The sequence below is a fragment of the Phoenix dactylifera genome, chromosome 9 (assembly GCF_009389715.1).
Source record: "Phoenix dactylifera cultivar Barhee BC4 chromosome 9, palm_55x_up_171113_PBpolish2nd_filt_p, whole genome shotgun sequence".
NCBI lineage: Eukaryota > Viridiplantae > Streptophyta > Magnoliopsida > Arecales > Arecaceae > Phoenix > Phoenix dactylifera.
Window position 1 is genome coordinate 16,518,694 of NC_052400.1, and position 15,493 is coordinate 16,534,186.

The window sequence follows — 15,493 nt, forward strand, 5'->3', positions numbered from 1 at the left end:
TAGCATCCGTCGCATGTCACACAAAAATGGGGTGCCCCACCACCCCGCCTCCCACCGGAAGGCGATCAATCAAAGCCGAGTCCCCTCCTAAAAGTGATCCGTCCGCCCCCAACACATATCTCACATGGATAATCCCATCTATGCAGTCCTGAGCTTCGCCCCGAATGTCGAGGCTCAGAGGACGACATCCCCCCAGCAGCAATCAGCCGGCGCCGTGGCTCTGATCACAAAAGCCACTCTTGCCCAATCTTCCACTGGCAGGCATACTCCCATCGAAATCACCTTAAGATGGCCAGAGGTGGGGCTCCCAAGAGACAAGAACAAACCTGGGCGCTATGGTGCAAAGGGTCCCAGATGTCCCTAGCTATCATTGGTGAATCCAACTCAAAACGACTCAATGACCTCCCCGTGCCTGATGGAGAGTTCGCCAACAACAACCTCAGGGGGCCCTCCTACCTCAAAGACTCTGGTATTCTCAACCAAATATGATAACCAAGTAAACCGCAGCATGCCCCACCCAATAGTGCTTGGTAACCGCTACAGTAGCTCTAACCTGCTAAGAAAGTCTCTACCGCAAAACCGGATCTCGAAAGGGGAAACTATGCTCTCTTACAGACCTGAGTAGCCCGGAGCACTTAAACAAAATATGACGGATAGTCTCCACCGAATCACGGCAGCCATACATGAGTGGGAAGACTCTAATCCTCTCCTAGTTAGTAAGCTGGGCAGTCTCAGACCATCTCGGGCCACTCGTGGGTGAGCCCTTGGCCCTGGCTGGAAAAAAAAAGAACACGGGCCTCCCACTTGGCCCTGCAGTAACTTAATGGGCCCTGCATGACAGAGAAAGACGTCGCTTTTCGACGCAAGATGGTTGAATTAGAGACAACCCTTCTTCTGAATCCTGGGAGCTGATAGCTGGCTATCCGTTGCCATGCGTTCGCCCTCATTCGTCCCAAGGAGAACGAACGAGCCAAAATGCACGTACACCAAAAGATGATGATGCTGTCCCGAGGACATTTTCTCCGCAGCCATACCCTGATGGCATCGGGCTATGGAAAAAAATGCACGAGCATTAAAGTCTTCTGGCGACATCTCTTGTCTTTTTTTTATTATCTTATAATATGCATGCTATTCTTGATCAATAATTCTGAATAAAAAAAATAAAACAAAAGCAGATCACAGTACAGAGACTACTATTTCTTTTCATGATCAGTGCTTGTTGGGGTTGAGAAGGCCGGATGATTAACACGTGTTGACACGTGTTCCATTGACTTTTAGGTCTCCAACAGCTGCTGTTTTCTTATACGGAATATATCAATGGATAAGTACTGTAACGTACGCCTGAGAAATAAGCGTTGCAGTTCAGCCGCTTCGGCTCGAGTTCGTCGAAAGAAAAAAGTAAAGTAATAATAATAATACAATAATAATAATAATAAAACAGTTTGAATGCAATCACAGCCTGAAACATGGAATGGGGGTGCTCGCACTAGGGTTTTGAACTTCTCGAAGAAGTGCCATTGTCTTCGTCGTCTTCCTCTTTTCTCTGCCACCCTCCAAGTGTTCAATTCTATCTATATCCAGCCAATTACATGTCATGCGTTCAAAACCTCTATGTAATATAGGAAGTTTAGATAAAATGACGAGGACCGGGCCATATCCTCTATATAAACAGCCCCCCACCCCTCTCCCCAAAAGTTGCCTTCTTTACGCGGTCTGGCGTTTCTTTACTATATTATTATTATTTTTTGTCTGGTTTTTTTTTCCGCTCAGCTGAGGCTTTAGGTAGCCATGGTTTTCATCCGAAGCCATCAGGACGCAGTTGGATCTAGGTCGGTCGAGTCGATGATATTTCTTTTTGTTTAGATGATGTAAATTCTTAGATGTCTTCATGCTTGACTCTTATATATCTTAGAACTCATGCATATGGTAAGATTCTCATTGAGTTCATGTGTTGACTTGATGGATATGCTTTTTCAGTGTGGAACAGATCATGAGCACCATATTTTATTTCCTTTCATTATGCAAACAGTATTGATTTTAGTTCATCTCTTTACAAAATGATACCATGAGCATTTGCTCTCTCATTTTAGGAAACGTTGACATCTGTTTTCCATTCATTTCGGATTTCATCTAGTGATGCTGCTTGTTCATTGTCCAACCATCTGGATGTGTCAACTAGCTATTGCTTTCTTAAAGAGATCGGTAGTGATAGTTTCTTTGTTTTTTTTTAATGCGCGTTGTTGCAGGAAATGCAATTGCACTAGGGTTGTTCTTGTCTCCAGTGTAAGCATGGCTCTTCAAAGTTCTCATGCTAATTAGTCTTCCATATACATTGAGAGTCTTTATTGCAAGATGACTTGGATTTCTCTCTATGGATCGCAGGCCAACTTTTCGTTAGAATATTGGAAGAAGGATCGGTGGAGGACTTCTCACCATTCCCATACCTAGCCACCCTTTTCAACTGCATGATGTGGTGGTGTATGGGCTGCCCATGGTGCACCCATAGCATCCTGGTCACAACCATTAATGGGTCAGGAGTTATCATAGAGCTCTCTTTTGTGCTCTCTTCCTCCTCTACTCCCAAAGGAGCAAGAGACTCATGGTGCTTGTAATGCTTCTCGGCGAGATTGTCTTCGTCGGCATCGTCGCCCTGCTCGTTCTCACGCTCGCCCACACGTATGAGCGCCGCTCCTGATCGTCGGTGTCATGTGCGTCTTTTGTGTGCCATGGATGTATGCTTCTCCCTTGTCCGTCATGGTATGTACGTGCCTAAGACCAGCTCTGTTACTATGCTCATCACCACCATCACCATGGCCATTATGAAGTTATTATCACCATGACCACTTTGATGTTATTCTATGTTTTCATGTAGTGGAAATATATTTTTGGAGAATAATTGTGTAACAAAAGTAATTGCATATAATGTCACTTAGCATGACATACCCGTCTAATATGATGGCTTTCATGTGCTTGCATCACGAAGAACTTGTCTCCATGCATTGCTTCGTGTCCATTGTCATGTGCGGAAAGCTTGTATGTATGAGTTGGCATACATGCAAGACCTTGGAATGTGGCGAGTGCTATGATGTATTTATGTGCATTTACATGGCTGGCGATTTTGGTTGGCAGAAATTGGTGATACAGACGAGGAGCGTGGAATTCATGCCTCTATTTCTCTCGCTAGCCTCTTTCTCAACGGCGCTTGCTGGACTGCCTATGCTCTCATCCGTTTCGACCCATACATCATTGTAAGCCTCTCTCTCTCTCTCTTTCTATCTATGACCCATGTATCATCTCTCTCTCTCTCTCTCTGGGTCCAATTCCCCACGACAAAAGTTGGAGGTGTCCTACGTGTCAGTGGAGCTTAAAAGCTACAGGTAAGGTCATTAACAAAGTTGAAGTGGGTATGCTGGGTCTTGCCTGGCATGAGTTTGTTTTGGTGAGCATCGAGTGTAAGAGCCAACTTCCTTTTGGATTTAGTACTCTAGTTTCAGCCAGGCCCGAGTTGTGTCTGAAGTAGACATGCATCCGCCGAGCAAACATTCTGAACCTGGTTAGAGAAACTTAGTTTAGGTTTGAAGCATGGATTATCTTGATCGTTTGGATATTCCATCTAGTTGGCTGTAAGTTAGCAAGATTGAGGTCAATCTAGCTTAGTTGCACCTCTTAGTAATACGCCCGGAAGACTAGCTATGACAAGGGTCCAGGTTTGATCTGGCATTTCTTGAACAGAAGCAGTACAATAGAAACCAATTTTATCTCAGAGTGCTGATACATTGTGTCATCCCATATCTGAACTGAAATTATATTCCGCTCCAATTCGATTCTTTCGAAGAGTGAAAGATGTATTGGAGATAAAATTCCCACCTAGACTCATTTTCGCTGACAACAAAATCCATTGTGTCATCCCATCTCTGAACTGGAATTATATTCCTCTCCAGTTCGATTCTTTCGAAGAGTGAAAGAAGTGATTGGAGATAAAATTCCCACCGAGACTCATTTTCGCCTACAATATCCATTACTTGTCAAATTTGAATGAGTTTTCCCATAATATAGTTTATAGAGGATATGGTGCATAAAAGTATACTATATATGCGACCACCTCTCATGCATTCTAAGCTAGCTAGCAACCTACAATGAGTCAGATGGTCACTGCTGGCTGATGCATTAATTCCAATGTTCGGATCTACTTCAGGGCATGAAAACTTCTTCGTTGCCTTGTGAAATGATATTATTGTGTTTGTGGCAGATACCAAACGCGCTTGGAGTAATGTTTGCGGCAGCACAACTGATATTGCACGTCGTATACTACAAGTCCACCAAGGAACAGATGGAGGCGAAGAAGAAGGCAGCGGAGATGGGGTTGGCCGAGGTGGTGGTGGTGGTGAGGCAGATGCAAGCAAGATCAGCAATACACCTTCTAATGGCTGCAAGAGTGAAATCCATGAGATGTGACAAGGGCTCCGCATGTCTGTAACTATACACATATATACATATACATGCATCCATCCATCCGTACATACAAATGTATGCGTATACTTGCATATACATATGTATGTATGCATATATGTACATGTGTATGCATGTATGTATGCATGTATATATGTGTAAATATCCCCCATTCCGAAGGGACTAGATATTTCCTCTTCCTTTCAATGTTAATTGCGAGTAGCATGTTAGACTTGGTATCCGTGTCTCGAAGGCTCTGGACCCATGGCCATCATCTGATGTATATGATGAAAAATGATGATGCCTATGTCTCTATCCAGCATCAAGAAAATAAGGGTTATATATATATATATATATAGGTAAGAATGATGATTATCAATATAAAAAAGTTCTTCGTGAACACTCTTCCACAAATAGAATCTTAGACAATTTGATAACGCAGTCTGAAATCTTGCAAAACTCTCCCGTTTCGTTTGTATCCCAGCTTCGACTCCATTATTTTTTCCAGATACTGGCTTCAGACTTTGCCAAGTTGTGTGTAATGCACATGTACATACTAGTAGATATAATGATGATAAGCAATCAGCACTCATTATCAAAGAAGTTCACCAAGCCGGGCCATAGAATGTTTCAGATATAATTATGACCGAGGCTTTGTGGTGAGCTCTGTTTTAATTCAAACGGGATCCCACAATCATGGTTGTTCGTATATCATTTAATGGCTTGTGATTACATGATCCTGCCAGTACTGTGTGGTGCATTATTTATGTTACCATGCAGGATCTACCACAATCAGGGATATTGCATATATTAATGTTTCATGCTTCTTGAAAACACAAAGCCACCTTGAAGAAAATACAATAGTTAGCCTTAGAGTTGGGCATGGGCCGTGCCGGCCCGGCCCAGGCCCCACCGGGCCCAAGGTCTAAACGGGCCGTGCCGGCACGGCCCGTCTCAGGCGCAAAAGGAAGCCCGGCCCGGCCCAGGCTCGTCTATTGGCGGGGCGGGCCCGGGCACGGCACGCCACGGGCCGTGCCAGGCACGGCCCGTAAACGGGCGCAAACGGGCCGTGCCTGGCACGGCCCGTCTGGAGAGGGGGGGAGGAAAATAGCCGTTTCCAAACGGCTATTTTGGGAAAATGACATTTTTACCCCTCCCAACAGTCCAATAACGGCTGAATTGAGGGGGTATTTGGGAAAAAAAATTTTAGGCTTCTATAAATAGCCCTTTCCTCCCTCATTCTCACTACACCAAACCAACTATTCTCTCCTTCTCTACTACTATTATTTCTCTCTTCTAAAGTGCTCTTCTAGCAATTTAATTTTTAGTTGGCATTTAGCAAGTGTTCAAGTGCTACACAAGAGGAGGTTCCTGTTGAGAAGAGAAGGTCACTCCTGTTGAGAGCACAAGAGGAAGCTCAGAATCTCGGCTCTGCGGCTCTGCCTCTGCCCTCCGACCCTCTACTCAATTCCTCCAATCCTCCTTGTGGTTAGTTTTTATTTTTTGAATTCATCAATTTAGATATGTCATCTTTTGAGGAAAGTCAGTTTGGCATTCCTCCTGTTTCTGAGGGAGAAGAAACTAATCCCCAACCCCATGTTCCTAGTTCCTCTAGAACTAGTGAACCGAGTGAAGATCAAACCTCTTCTCTTAAGAGGACTAGTGCTGTATGGAATGAATTTGATAGAGTTATGGTTAATGGAGTCTGGAAAGCTAAATGTAAAAAATGTGCCAAACTTTATAGTTGTAGTAGTAGTGGGGGAACAGGGCATTTAAAAGACATCAAGAGAGTCATAGGATGCATGATTCTCATGCTCAAACTCAAAGTACCCTTAATATACAAGGGGGATTACTTGTAGGTAATTTTGCATATAATCATGAAAATCAAAGAAAAGCACTTGTAAAATGGATAGTTAAGGATGAATTACCTTTTAGTTTATGTGAATCTTTTAATTTTGAAGAATATGTTCAATTAAACCTACAACCTGCTTACAAAAGAACTAGTAGGCGTACATTTAGAAGAGTAGCTATGACTAACTTTTTAGCAATGAAACAAAGTTTAATTGAAACACTTTCTACTTTAAATGTAAAAATTTCATTAACTTCTGATATTTGGTCAGCATCTGTAGGTAGTAATTGTTTTATTGCCATTACTGCTCATTATATTTGATAATGATTGGCAATTAAATAAACGTATTCTTGCTTTTCGTGCTTTTGATTTCCACATTCTGCGGCAACAAATTTCAAATATCATTATCAAACTGCATGCTTCATATAATATTAATGATAAAAATTATGTCTATTACTTTTGATAATGCATCTAATAATAATTCTGCTGTTGCATTATTAAAAGACTCATTGCATCCCATGTTAGATGGAATTTATTGCATATTAGATGTGCATGTCATATCTTAAATCTTTCTGTTCAAGCTGGCATGGGTATGATTCAAGATGTGATTGGTAAAATTAGAAATGCAGTTTCTTTTATTCATGCTTCAAGATCAAGACTTCAAGAATTTAAGGAACTATGTATAAATCATGGTAAACGTTTTAAAAAAGTTTAAACTTGATGTTAATTACTCGTTGGAACTCAACATATAGCATTGATACATGATGCATACCTATATAAAAACTTATTAAGTGCATATATTAATGATCGTGGATTAGGCTTTACATTGACTGAAACTGATTGGAATAAAGGAAAAATTTTGGAAGATTTTTTGCTTAGTTTTTATAATGCTACCCAATGTTCTTTCTGGTATTTATTATCCAACTTCATGTCATTTTTACAACAGCATATATAATTAGTCAAAAATTTTCAGAACATAGATATGATGATGTTTTAATGCCTATTATTGGACCTAAGGAATCTAAATGGAAATGAGTATTGGGACAAGATATGTCCTATGCATAACTTAGCTGCTGTATTTGATCCTAGAGTTAAATTAAATGGCGTGCTTAATTTTTACGTGATGTATACTGTGAAAATATGATTAAAGATCCTGAACCTGCTAAAAATGAGGTAAAACAACTTCTTTATGATATTTATGCTATATATGATGAAAAAATTCGTGGATCTAGAACACAAATACAAACCTCTATTTCTTCTTCTAGTAGTTCTCGTTCGTCATCTATTTTTTCCATTCATTGCACAGAAAAGACACACACATGCTTCAAGTTTATCTTCATCTTCTTCATCTTTAAGTAGTGAACTAGAATTTATTTACGAAATGATCTTCAGTCTGCATATGATGAAAAATCAAATAGAGAATCTAGATGTATTATCTTGGTGAAAGAGTGTTAGAAATCAATATCCTGTTATGTCCTGCAATTGCACGCGATATTTTAGCTGTGCCGATGTCCACGGTAGCATCAGAATCCGCTTTTAGTGCAGGTCGGCGTGTTCTTGACGAAAAGAGAAGTAGGATGACGGGCGAAACGGTGGAGAAGCTTCTCTGCTTCAAAGATTGGTTGGATGCTGAGGCAAGACTTCAAGATAAAGGTGGACATAATACAACATCCTCTGATGATGATGATACAAACACTACTGAAGACTGAAGAGTGAATACTGATTCACTGAATCACTGATGATTAGTAGGATTTCTTAATTTTTTATAATTGTACATTTTTATTGTATGCTGGAGGTCAGACCAAGGTCCAAACCTCGGCCCTTTCTTATTGTATTCTGGAGGTCAGACCAAGGTCCAAACCTCCCTTCATGTACCATTTTGATTTAAATTAATAAACTGGTAGGGGTCTATGCCAAACCCCCCACCATTCCGGTGGCTTTATATTCATAAATCCTTAGTTTTCAATATTTATTAATTTATTAAAAAAATTTATGAAGCATTAATTTTTATCGGACCGGGCCGGGCCCAGGCCCGGACCATGCCAGGCCCGCGGGCCAGCCCGGCCCAGGCCCTTATGGGCCGTGCCGGGCTGGCCCGCGGGCCGTGCCGTGCTTGGCCCGCGGGCCTAGAGCGGGCCGTGCCGGCCCAGGTCCGAAGCGGGCCGTGCCGGGCTCGGCCCGCGGGCCAGTAACCTGTGACCCAGCACGGCCCCCTTAAATGGGCCGTGCCAGGCATGGCCCGCTTCGTGCCGGGCCGTGCCGGGCCGTGGGCGGCCCGGCCCAGTGCCCAACTCTAGTTAGCCTGCAAACAATCTATTTCGTAGAAGCTACGTTGATAATTAGCTGAATAACCAACTCGACTAACAATCTGACTTGACAACTATAAGGATCCGTGCGGACGTATATTTAGTCTCACATCAGCTATACGCTGGATGGATCTCGAATATTTATACAGAACCAAAAAATCTAAATAATATCTTTCGGCTAGCCTTTTTAGGTGAGGTTCTGAGTTGTTATGAGTTATTACAGCAACGTGAAGAGGTAATGACAACCCCTTAAAAAGAATTGTTTACCATCTAGATACAACGGGGAAGAAAGATGAGAAGTTGCCTCTCCAGAGGAGACTATCCTTGCTCAGAACCAAATACAAGCTGAAGGTTCCTGTTTGAGAGATATGCTGCAAGGGCAGCATGAATTAGTTAATTTCTTTCCTGCTATGCCAAAGTCTATAACTAAAAATTTGTCACCAGCTTTCACTGCATAGCCTCTTCTATTTGTCCCTTCCCTTAATATGAATAGAAAAAGGCTTGCTGCAATTAACAAAAGTAATCTAGGATGCTAAAAACAAAAAAAATAAATTTTCTAGACAGTCTAACATCCAAGCCCTGCTCTGATAATTAATTCCACAGGAAAAGCAGGTAACAAGCAAGGCTTCATCTCAGCAAAACCACAACTAATTACAACAAGCCAAATCCAATAGCCTTCGGATCAAGTGACAGCAAGCACTAAGAACTGCTGTTAAGATCCATCACGACCACTAAACACAAGTTCAATCAGAAAGGGTATGCGATAGAAATATAGAATTGATCCAAAGTTGTACCAGCAAGCTGGACCCCTGTGGCAATATCATCACCATAAGCAACAAATGGAGGATATAAAGGGATTGAACACAAATTCACTACTGAAAATTGAATAAGAACGAACCATCTAGGAATCATAAATAAAAGAATCGCGATGGGTAATGTAACCAGTATTGCATGGATTTTGAATCTTCATGAACAAATACAAAAACAGGTGGACAACTCAGCAAGAAAATACCCCACACAACTCGGTCAGAAAATACCCCAAGACAGGACTATAACTTTCTGTTAGTAACCAACAAAACATGCATAATGCATAAGCACTGTAGCAACACTGTGGGCCTATCATGAGGCCTCTTGTCCCAGTAGCACAATCATCAAGCTCAAAAAGCAAATCAAGATTTATTATATAAAAAGTATTATATAACAATTAAATATCGATCAAGCAATCCACACAAAGCTCAGATCTTTCTTACAACAGAACATTAAGCACCGAATCCGGGCATCTACATAAGATGCTCGCATCTCATAATCGTCTTAGACTGTCTGAACTACCCATACAAATTTCCTTTATGATGATAAGATCACCAAGTAATGCAACGGAGAGCAAGGAACAGCTGTATATAAAGCACCATTAGATAAATGTTTGACAGTCTCCAAGCTTGCAAGATGACAAAATTATGCTATGGAAATGGAAGATATTGTTGTTTCTGAGGTTCAATTGTTTTATGGACATGAAAAGGAACTGACGAAGAGCATTTGATATCTAGGCTACATCTGATCTTCTCATAATCTGGGCATAAAGAAACCTCATTGCCCATATTTCCTTTATCTGCAAGCAAACATCATGCGGCATAGAAGATGCTGCTGCATCTAAAACTTAGATTATAAATGCAGCATCCACAACTGTCGAACCATGTCAGCAAAAAGAAGAAGAAGAAGAAGAAGAAGAGGAAATTTAAGCCATGAGATCAAGAAAATCAGCTAATTTCACATTTGTCACCACTTCAGATTTTGATATTAGCAAATACCAAGAGAAAGTAAAAATTAGGCCAAAGCCCCCTGAACAAACAGAAAGCAAATCAAGAAATAGTAAAATCGATAGAAATAACTGAAAGACTCTAAATTAAAAAGTATAAAGTCCATGATCTGTTGCTCCCTCCGTCTTTTATAGGTCTGTAACCAGAAAACTCAAGCCTTTCCGGTTCAATCTTGTTTCAGAGCCAGGGACATACAAATCCAAATAAAAACATCAATACAACATAAGCCACGATACAGACTTAGTGACAACTAAAGTTTCAGTAGAAATTTCTAAATGTTAAACTTAGGCTACCAACTTATACTCAACCCCCTAACATAATAGGAAACACATTTACTCTAGAATACAGATCCATGATGATATTGGTTCCTTGAAAATTATTCTTTCCATCAGCTATAGCAATTCCTATGGAATCATTTCCATAAAACATGTATGCCATGCCCGCTCTCAATTCTCTCCCATGATATCTTACTACTCCAAGACAAAAGCCATGTGTCTTCGTAAATCACTGAAACAATTTCTGAAACAAAATAAATTCACCTCATCTAAGTGAGTAAAATGCCCACAAAAGTGTTTCATATCCACCTGTGACCGACTTAGCAACAAGTCCTAAGTCCTAACCATAGGAGGTTTTTCACATGACAGATTATTGAGTACTATAATATATCAGATTTTTGGTAGAATCCTGCAACTAATATCCAATCCTCCCAAACGCAGAGTCCGCCTTATTCACAATTCACCAAATATTATTTCCAGATTACTCATTCAGCCTATTTGTACTATTTTAGTGGCAGAAGGTATGTGACCGGACTCTCTTTGTGATTCAAATATCCTTCCATAGCCAGAATTTCAGATCCCAATATTATTGGAAGATTCAAAAAAAAAAACATGATTGATACTATTTTATCAGGCACTTTCTTTTCTATCAGCCTCCCTCTTCACTAATCCCTCTCCAACTAGAAAAGAAAAAAAAAATAAAAAAAGAACAACCGAAATGATGCCATCCTAGAGAGAAAAACATGTGAATTGCATGTGTCAAACATTAGTATAGGTGTTCCAACACCATTATGACATATTTTAGTTATGAATAGGCACTCATATAATAGATAGACATATCCAAATAACAGAAATATGTTGTCTATATGTAATTCAAATTTAATTTAAAATCCATTTTTCTCTCTTTGTTCCATGCTACTAAAGATAAAGATTAGGTTTGAAGTCCATCTATGAAGGATAAGAGCCATTCAAATATTATGTACACGTGGCAACAACAAAAACACCAGCAAATCAAAACATATATAAAGAGAAGGCATACAATTCATAACAGGGGGACAGAAAGAAAAGCAACAACAAGGTCACCAATGACAACTTGTACGGACAGTGAAATACATGATGAGCTCTATGTTGTATCCATCAAAACACTAAACAAGTACAGGTAAAATTTTCTAAGAAAATAACCATGGATACAGAACACACAAGCCCCTCAATTGAAGTACCAAGTAAGCAGCCATAGGGGGGAAATCATAGTGTCTCTATCTACATACATCTGCGGCATACTGTGTCATATATATTAATCACATCGATCACAACCTGCAAATTGATTCCATACATCATACAATATGCACTCAATCAAACAAATCAAACAACAAACCTCCCTGTGCCATAAGTAGAACAGTAGAAAGTCTCTAACTCAGAGAAAGAAAACAATGTCACGTATTCTGCAGGGAAATTTTTTGAAAAAATCACAATTCACAATTTTTTTTCATCTCTCTGATTACCAAAATCACATCGTATTATCAATTTTTCCTGGCAATTGTCCATATCCAGCCCTTATCCAAGGAAGCATTCAATTCGCTCAATCATTAAACACATCAAAGTGAAATTTTTAATAGTAACAAAGAGTTATTATTCCATTCACATTCGATAAACAGTAAAATAAAGTGTGAACCCTAATAATTCCAGTGATCATCATCACCAGTCACGCCGAATCCAAGAGTTACAGGATGGCCAAGCATACCCAAGCCCACTGCCATCATCATCTTCTTCTTCATAATAATAAGAATATATGTCCATCATACCAGATTACCTCAAGCTTTTACCTATTAAAAGAAAGACATCTCACAGAACAGAAACATAAGAAGCACGGAAGGAGGAAAAGAGAAGATCGAAGGCAGATGATCCCCCAAGCTCTCTTAGATCTTGTCAATGTCCTCATCCTCAAACTCGATGTAGTCGTCGCCGGCGCCCTCGTCCTCCTCATCAAGACCTCCGCCGATCCCCTCGTTGAGGCGGGTGTTCTCCGGGAGCTCGCCATAGGCCTTCAAGAGCCGGGCCTCGTCGGGCATGTACTTCAGGATGACGTCAGCCTTATCGTCCTGGTAGTCGCGGAGGCCAACGAGGACGATGTCGCCGGCCGCGATCCATACCTTCTTGTGCATCTTGCCGCGGATGTGGCAGAGGCGCTTGGATCCGTCGATGCACATGGCCTCGCAGCGGCCGTTGCCCAGCATCCGGAGGACCTGGGCGTACTCCTGGCCGTCCTCCTTGAAGATCAGTTCCCGCTTCTCGTCATCGGCCTCGTTCTTCCCCCGCTTCCGGTTCTTGCCTCCCTTCCCCTTGTTCTTCGGCATCTCTAGCAGCGGCGGCTCGCCGGAACCCGAACCCTAGCTCGCGATTCCTCGGGAACTCTCTTTTCCAGAGAGAGAGAGAGAGAGGAGGAGGCGGCGGCGGTGAAGGAGTGTATTTATTCAGCTTCCTATGCGGACACGGAATTATCGGCGCGTGGGCAGCCGTCCGTTCCAGTGGTCCCCTTGTGCGCGAATCTTGAAGTGGATACGCATGAGCGTGCGGGTGGAATCGGAGTATTGGGCCTAATAGCCCATACAATTTAGCGAACGGCGTCTCGCGTTCCAAAAGGATGAATATTAAGGATGGGCTGGGCTTGGGCTGGGCTAGCGTAATGACAGTCCAACCTAACTGGGTCGAGTTGGGTTGGGCACAGACGTAGTGGGCTGTTGAACAACCTGATCCAGCCTAATTTATCGGCTTGGTATTGTACAATAGGGCTTAATTCCAAGAGGACCCACATGTATGGTATGATGATTCTACCTTCCCCATCCTGGTGCAACCTGAACTTTACCCATAGTTTATAGAACATGGATTTAAGTCTGCTTCAGATAGCCTAGCACAATTGAATTTTATTTGGATTAAATTTTTTTTTTTAAGTATGGTTTGGATTTAGTTACAATGGTTGCAGTAATTTTTTTAGCCGATAAGAAAAGGGTCGACTAGTTTTGTTTGTTAGTTTAGGCTTGCATGTGTTTCAATCTTGATGGTGCATATCAAGATTTGGGCCTAGATAATTAAACAAAGGATAGGTTTGCTCCCTTTTATCTTAAAAAAAATCAAATTGTTATGGAGGACTAAAGTTTAGTAAAGTGATTCGTCCATAAGGTACTTAAAAGTAAACTGATAGAGAACAAATATGAAATGCCAAGATGATGTCTACATTGCCACATGTGGTTTGAAGCAACTACTACGATGCCACCATCATACCAAATTTTCACCATAAATTCAAGAAAGTTTTGCCATAATTTCAGGGCAAGTTCTGCCGTCCGGTTAAGAACCATCAAGTTCAAGAAAGTATACTTCTTGGTGACGGATACTTTATTACCATGAACTCTGAAAGGCCATGGCAGCATGAAAGGTTAGCTTAAGGTTGTACTAATTGAGCTCATTTCATCGTTTCTGTTGCTGGAAATTGGACCCGGGGGCAATCTTCGGTCGAGGAGAGGGAGCGGGAGGTGGTTACTCACGGTAGGGCGGTGGTTCGTCGACGGGCGGCGTCCTCCGTCTGGGGCGATCGGCGAGAAGGAGCGGCTGATTCCCGCGGCTGGGCGACGATCCGACAGTGGGCGGCGTCCTCCGTCTGGGTGCCTGCACACGAGCCGGTGGCCGGGTCTCCCGGCGCCGGCCCTCCGACGCTCAAGTCAGGGAGGGGGCAAATCGTGTAGAGTAGAGGTAAACGGTGCGTGTCCTCAGTATCGATTTTCCAACCCCCTTTTATAGACCGGGGGTCGGTTTACCTGCGATGTAACGGGGCGAAGCCGTAGTACGGCTCGGCATGTCGTTCAGGTCGGCGCTTGGTCAGGCGAATAATTGCACTGATGTCGGCGATGAGGGCGTTGTACAACCCGAACTAGCACGCTACCAGGCGAATTTATTGCATCAGTGTCGGAGGTATGGCCGAGATCAGAGACTTATCACAGTTGACTAGACTCTGCTGGGCTTATTTGCCGTGGAGAGCTGGGAGTCCGTAGATGACAGGAGTTACGTGCATTAATTGTTGAGTGAGCCGGAGATCCACATTTATTGTGGAGTAAGCCGGAGATCCGCATTTATTGTGGAGTAAGCCGGAGATCCGCATTCATTGTGGAGTAAGCCGGAGATCCATATTTATTGTGGAGTAAGCTGGAGATCCATATTTATTGTGGAGTGTGCCGGAGGATCACAGCGGTCATGCGCAATAAATGCCGGAGGGGCGTCATAGTACGGTCTCTGGCCGGATCTCGGAGACGTATAGCCGTAGTAGGTGGCTGACAAAAGTAGGCCTCGGGCATTGGGGTTTCTCTTAGGTCGGAGGTTCCGAGTTCGGGTGCCGACTTCGGCCTTCCAGGGTCGACGATTGTGCGGCTTCTTTGGGGCATTCGTGTCATTTAGGGGAAAAACCTTATTCCCCCAACACTACCCCCCGACTTCCGAGTTCGAGCGGCTTGTGGGCTCGGACGTAGGAAGTAAAGTCCATCGTTAAAGTTGGGGGGCGAACTTCGTCCGCACCCTCATGTTTCTTGGAATTTTCGTGGTAGGACCTGCGCCCTTGGGCGTTTCGAGGTTACTTTGTTCGGCGAATTAATGATGGGGTCCATATCCCTACGTCTTTCAAGGCGACTATAGCGGGGGCGGTGTCTCTTGGATTACCAAGGTTGGTTTGTGAGGCGGACCCAGGATGAGGGTCCTCGGGTTCGACGGGGTGGCGCCTCGGCCCCACAATCGAGAATTCCCGCTCATCAATGAGCG

General features: G+C 42.5%; 1 protein-coding gene and 1 pseudogene across 1 annotated transcript; one reads left to right on the top strand and one right to left on the bottom strand.

Moving 5' to 3' along the window:
• Window positions 1–288: 288 nt before the first annotated feature.
• Window positions 289–4,775, top strand: LOC103720628 (annotated as a pseudogene).
• Window positions 4,776–12,294: 7,519 nt separating this feature from the next.
• On the bottom strand, window positions 12,295–13,139 carry LOC103720555 (eukaryotic translation initiation factor 1A-like). The gene has a single exon (XM_008810348.4). The coding sequence runs from the start codon at window positions 13,045–13,047 to the stop codon at window positions 12,610–12,612; it is 438 nt and encodes a 145-aa protein (XP_008808570.1). The 5' UTR covers window positions 13,048–13,139; the 3' UTR covers window positions 12,295–12,609.
• Between the last annotated feature and the right edge of the window lie 2,354 nt (window positions 13,140–15,493).

Coding starts and splice junctions, on each gene's coding strand:
- LOC103720555 (XM_008810348.4), bottom strand. CDS start 13,047: ATGCCGAAGAACAAGGGGAAGGGAGGCAAGAACCGGAAGCGGGGGAAG.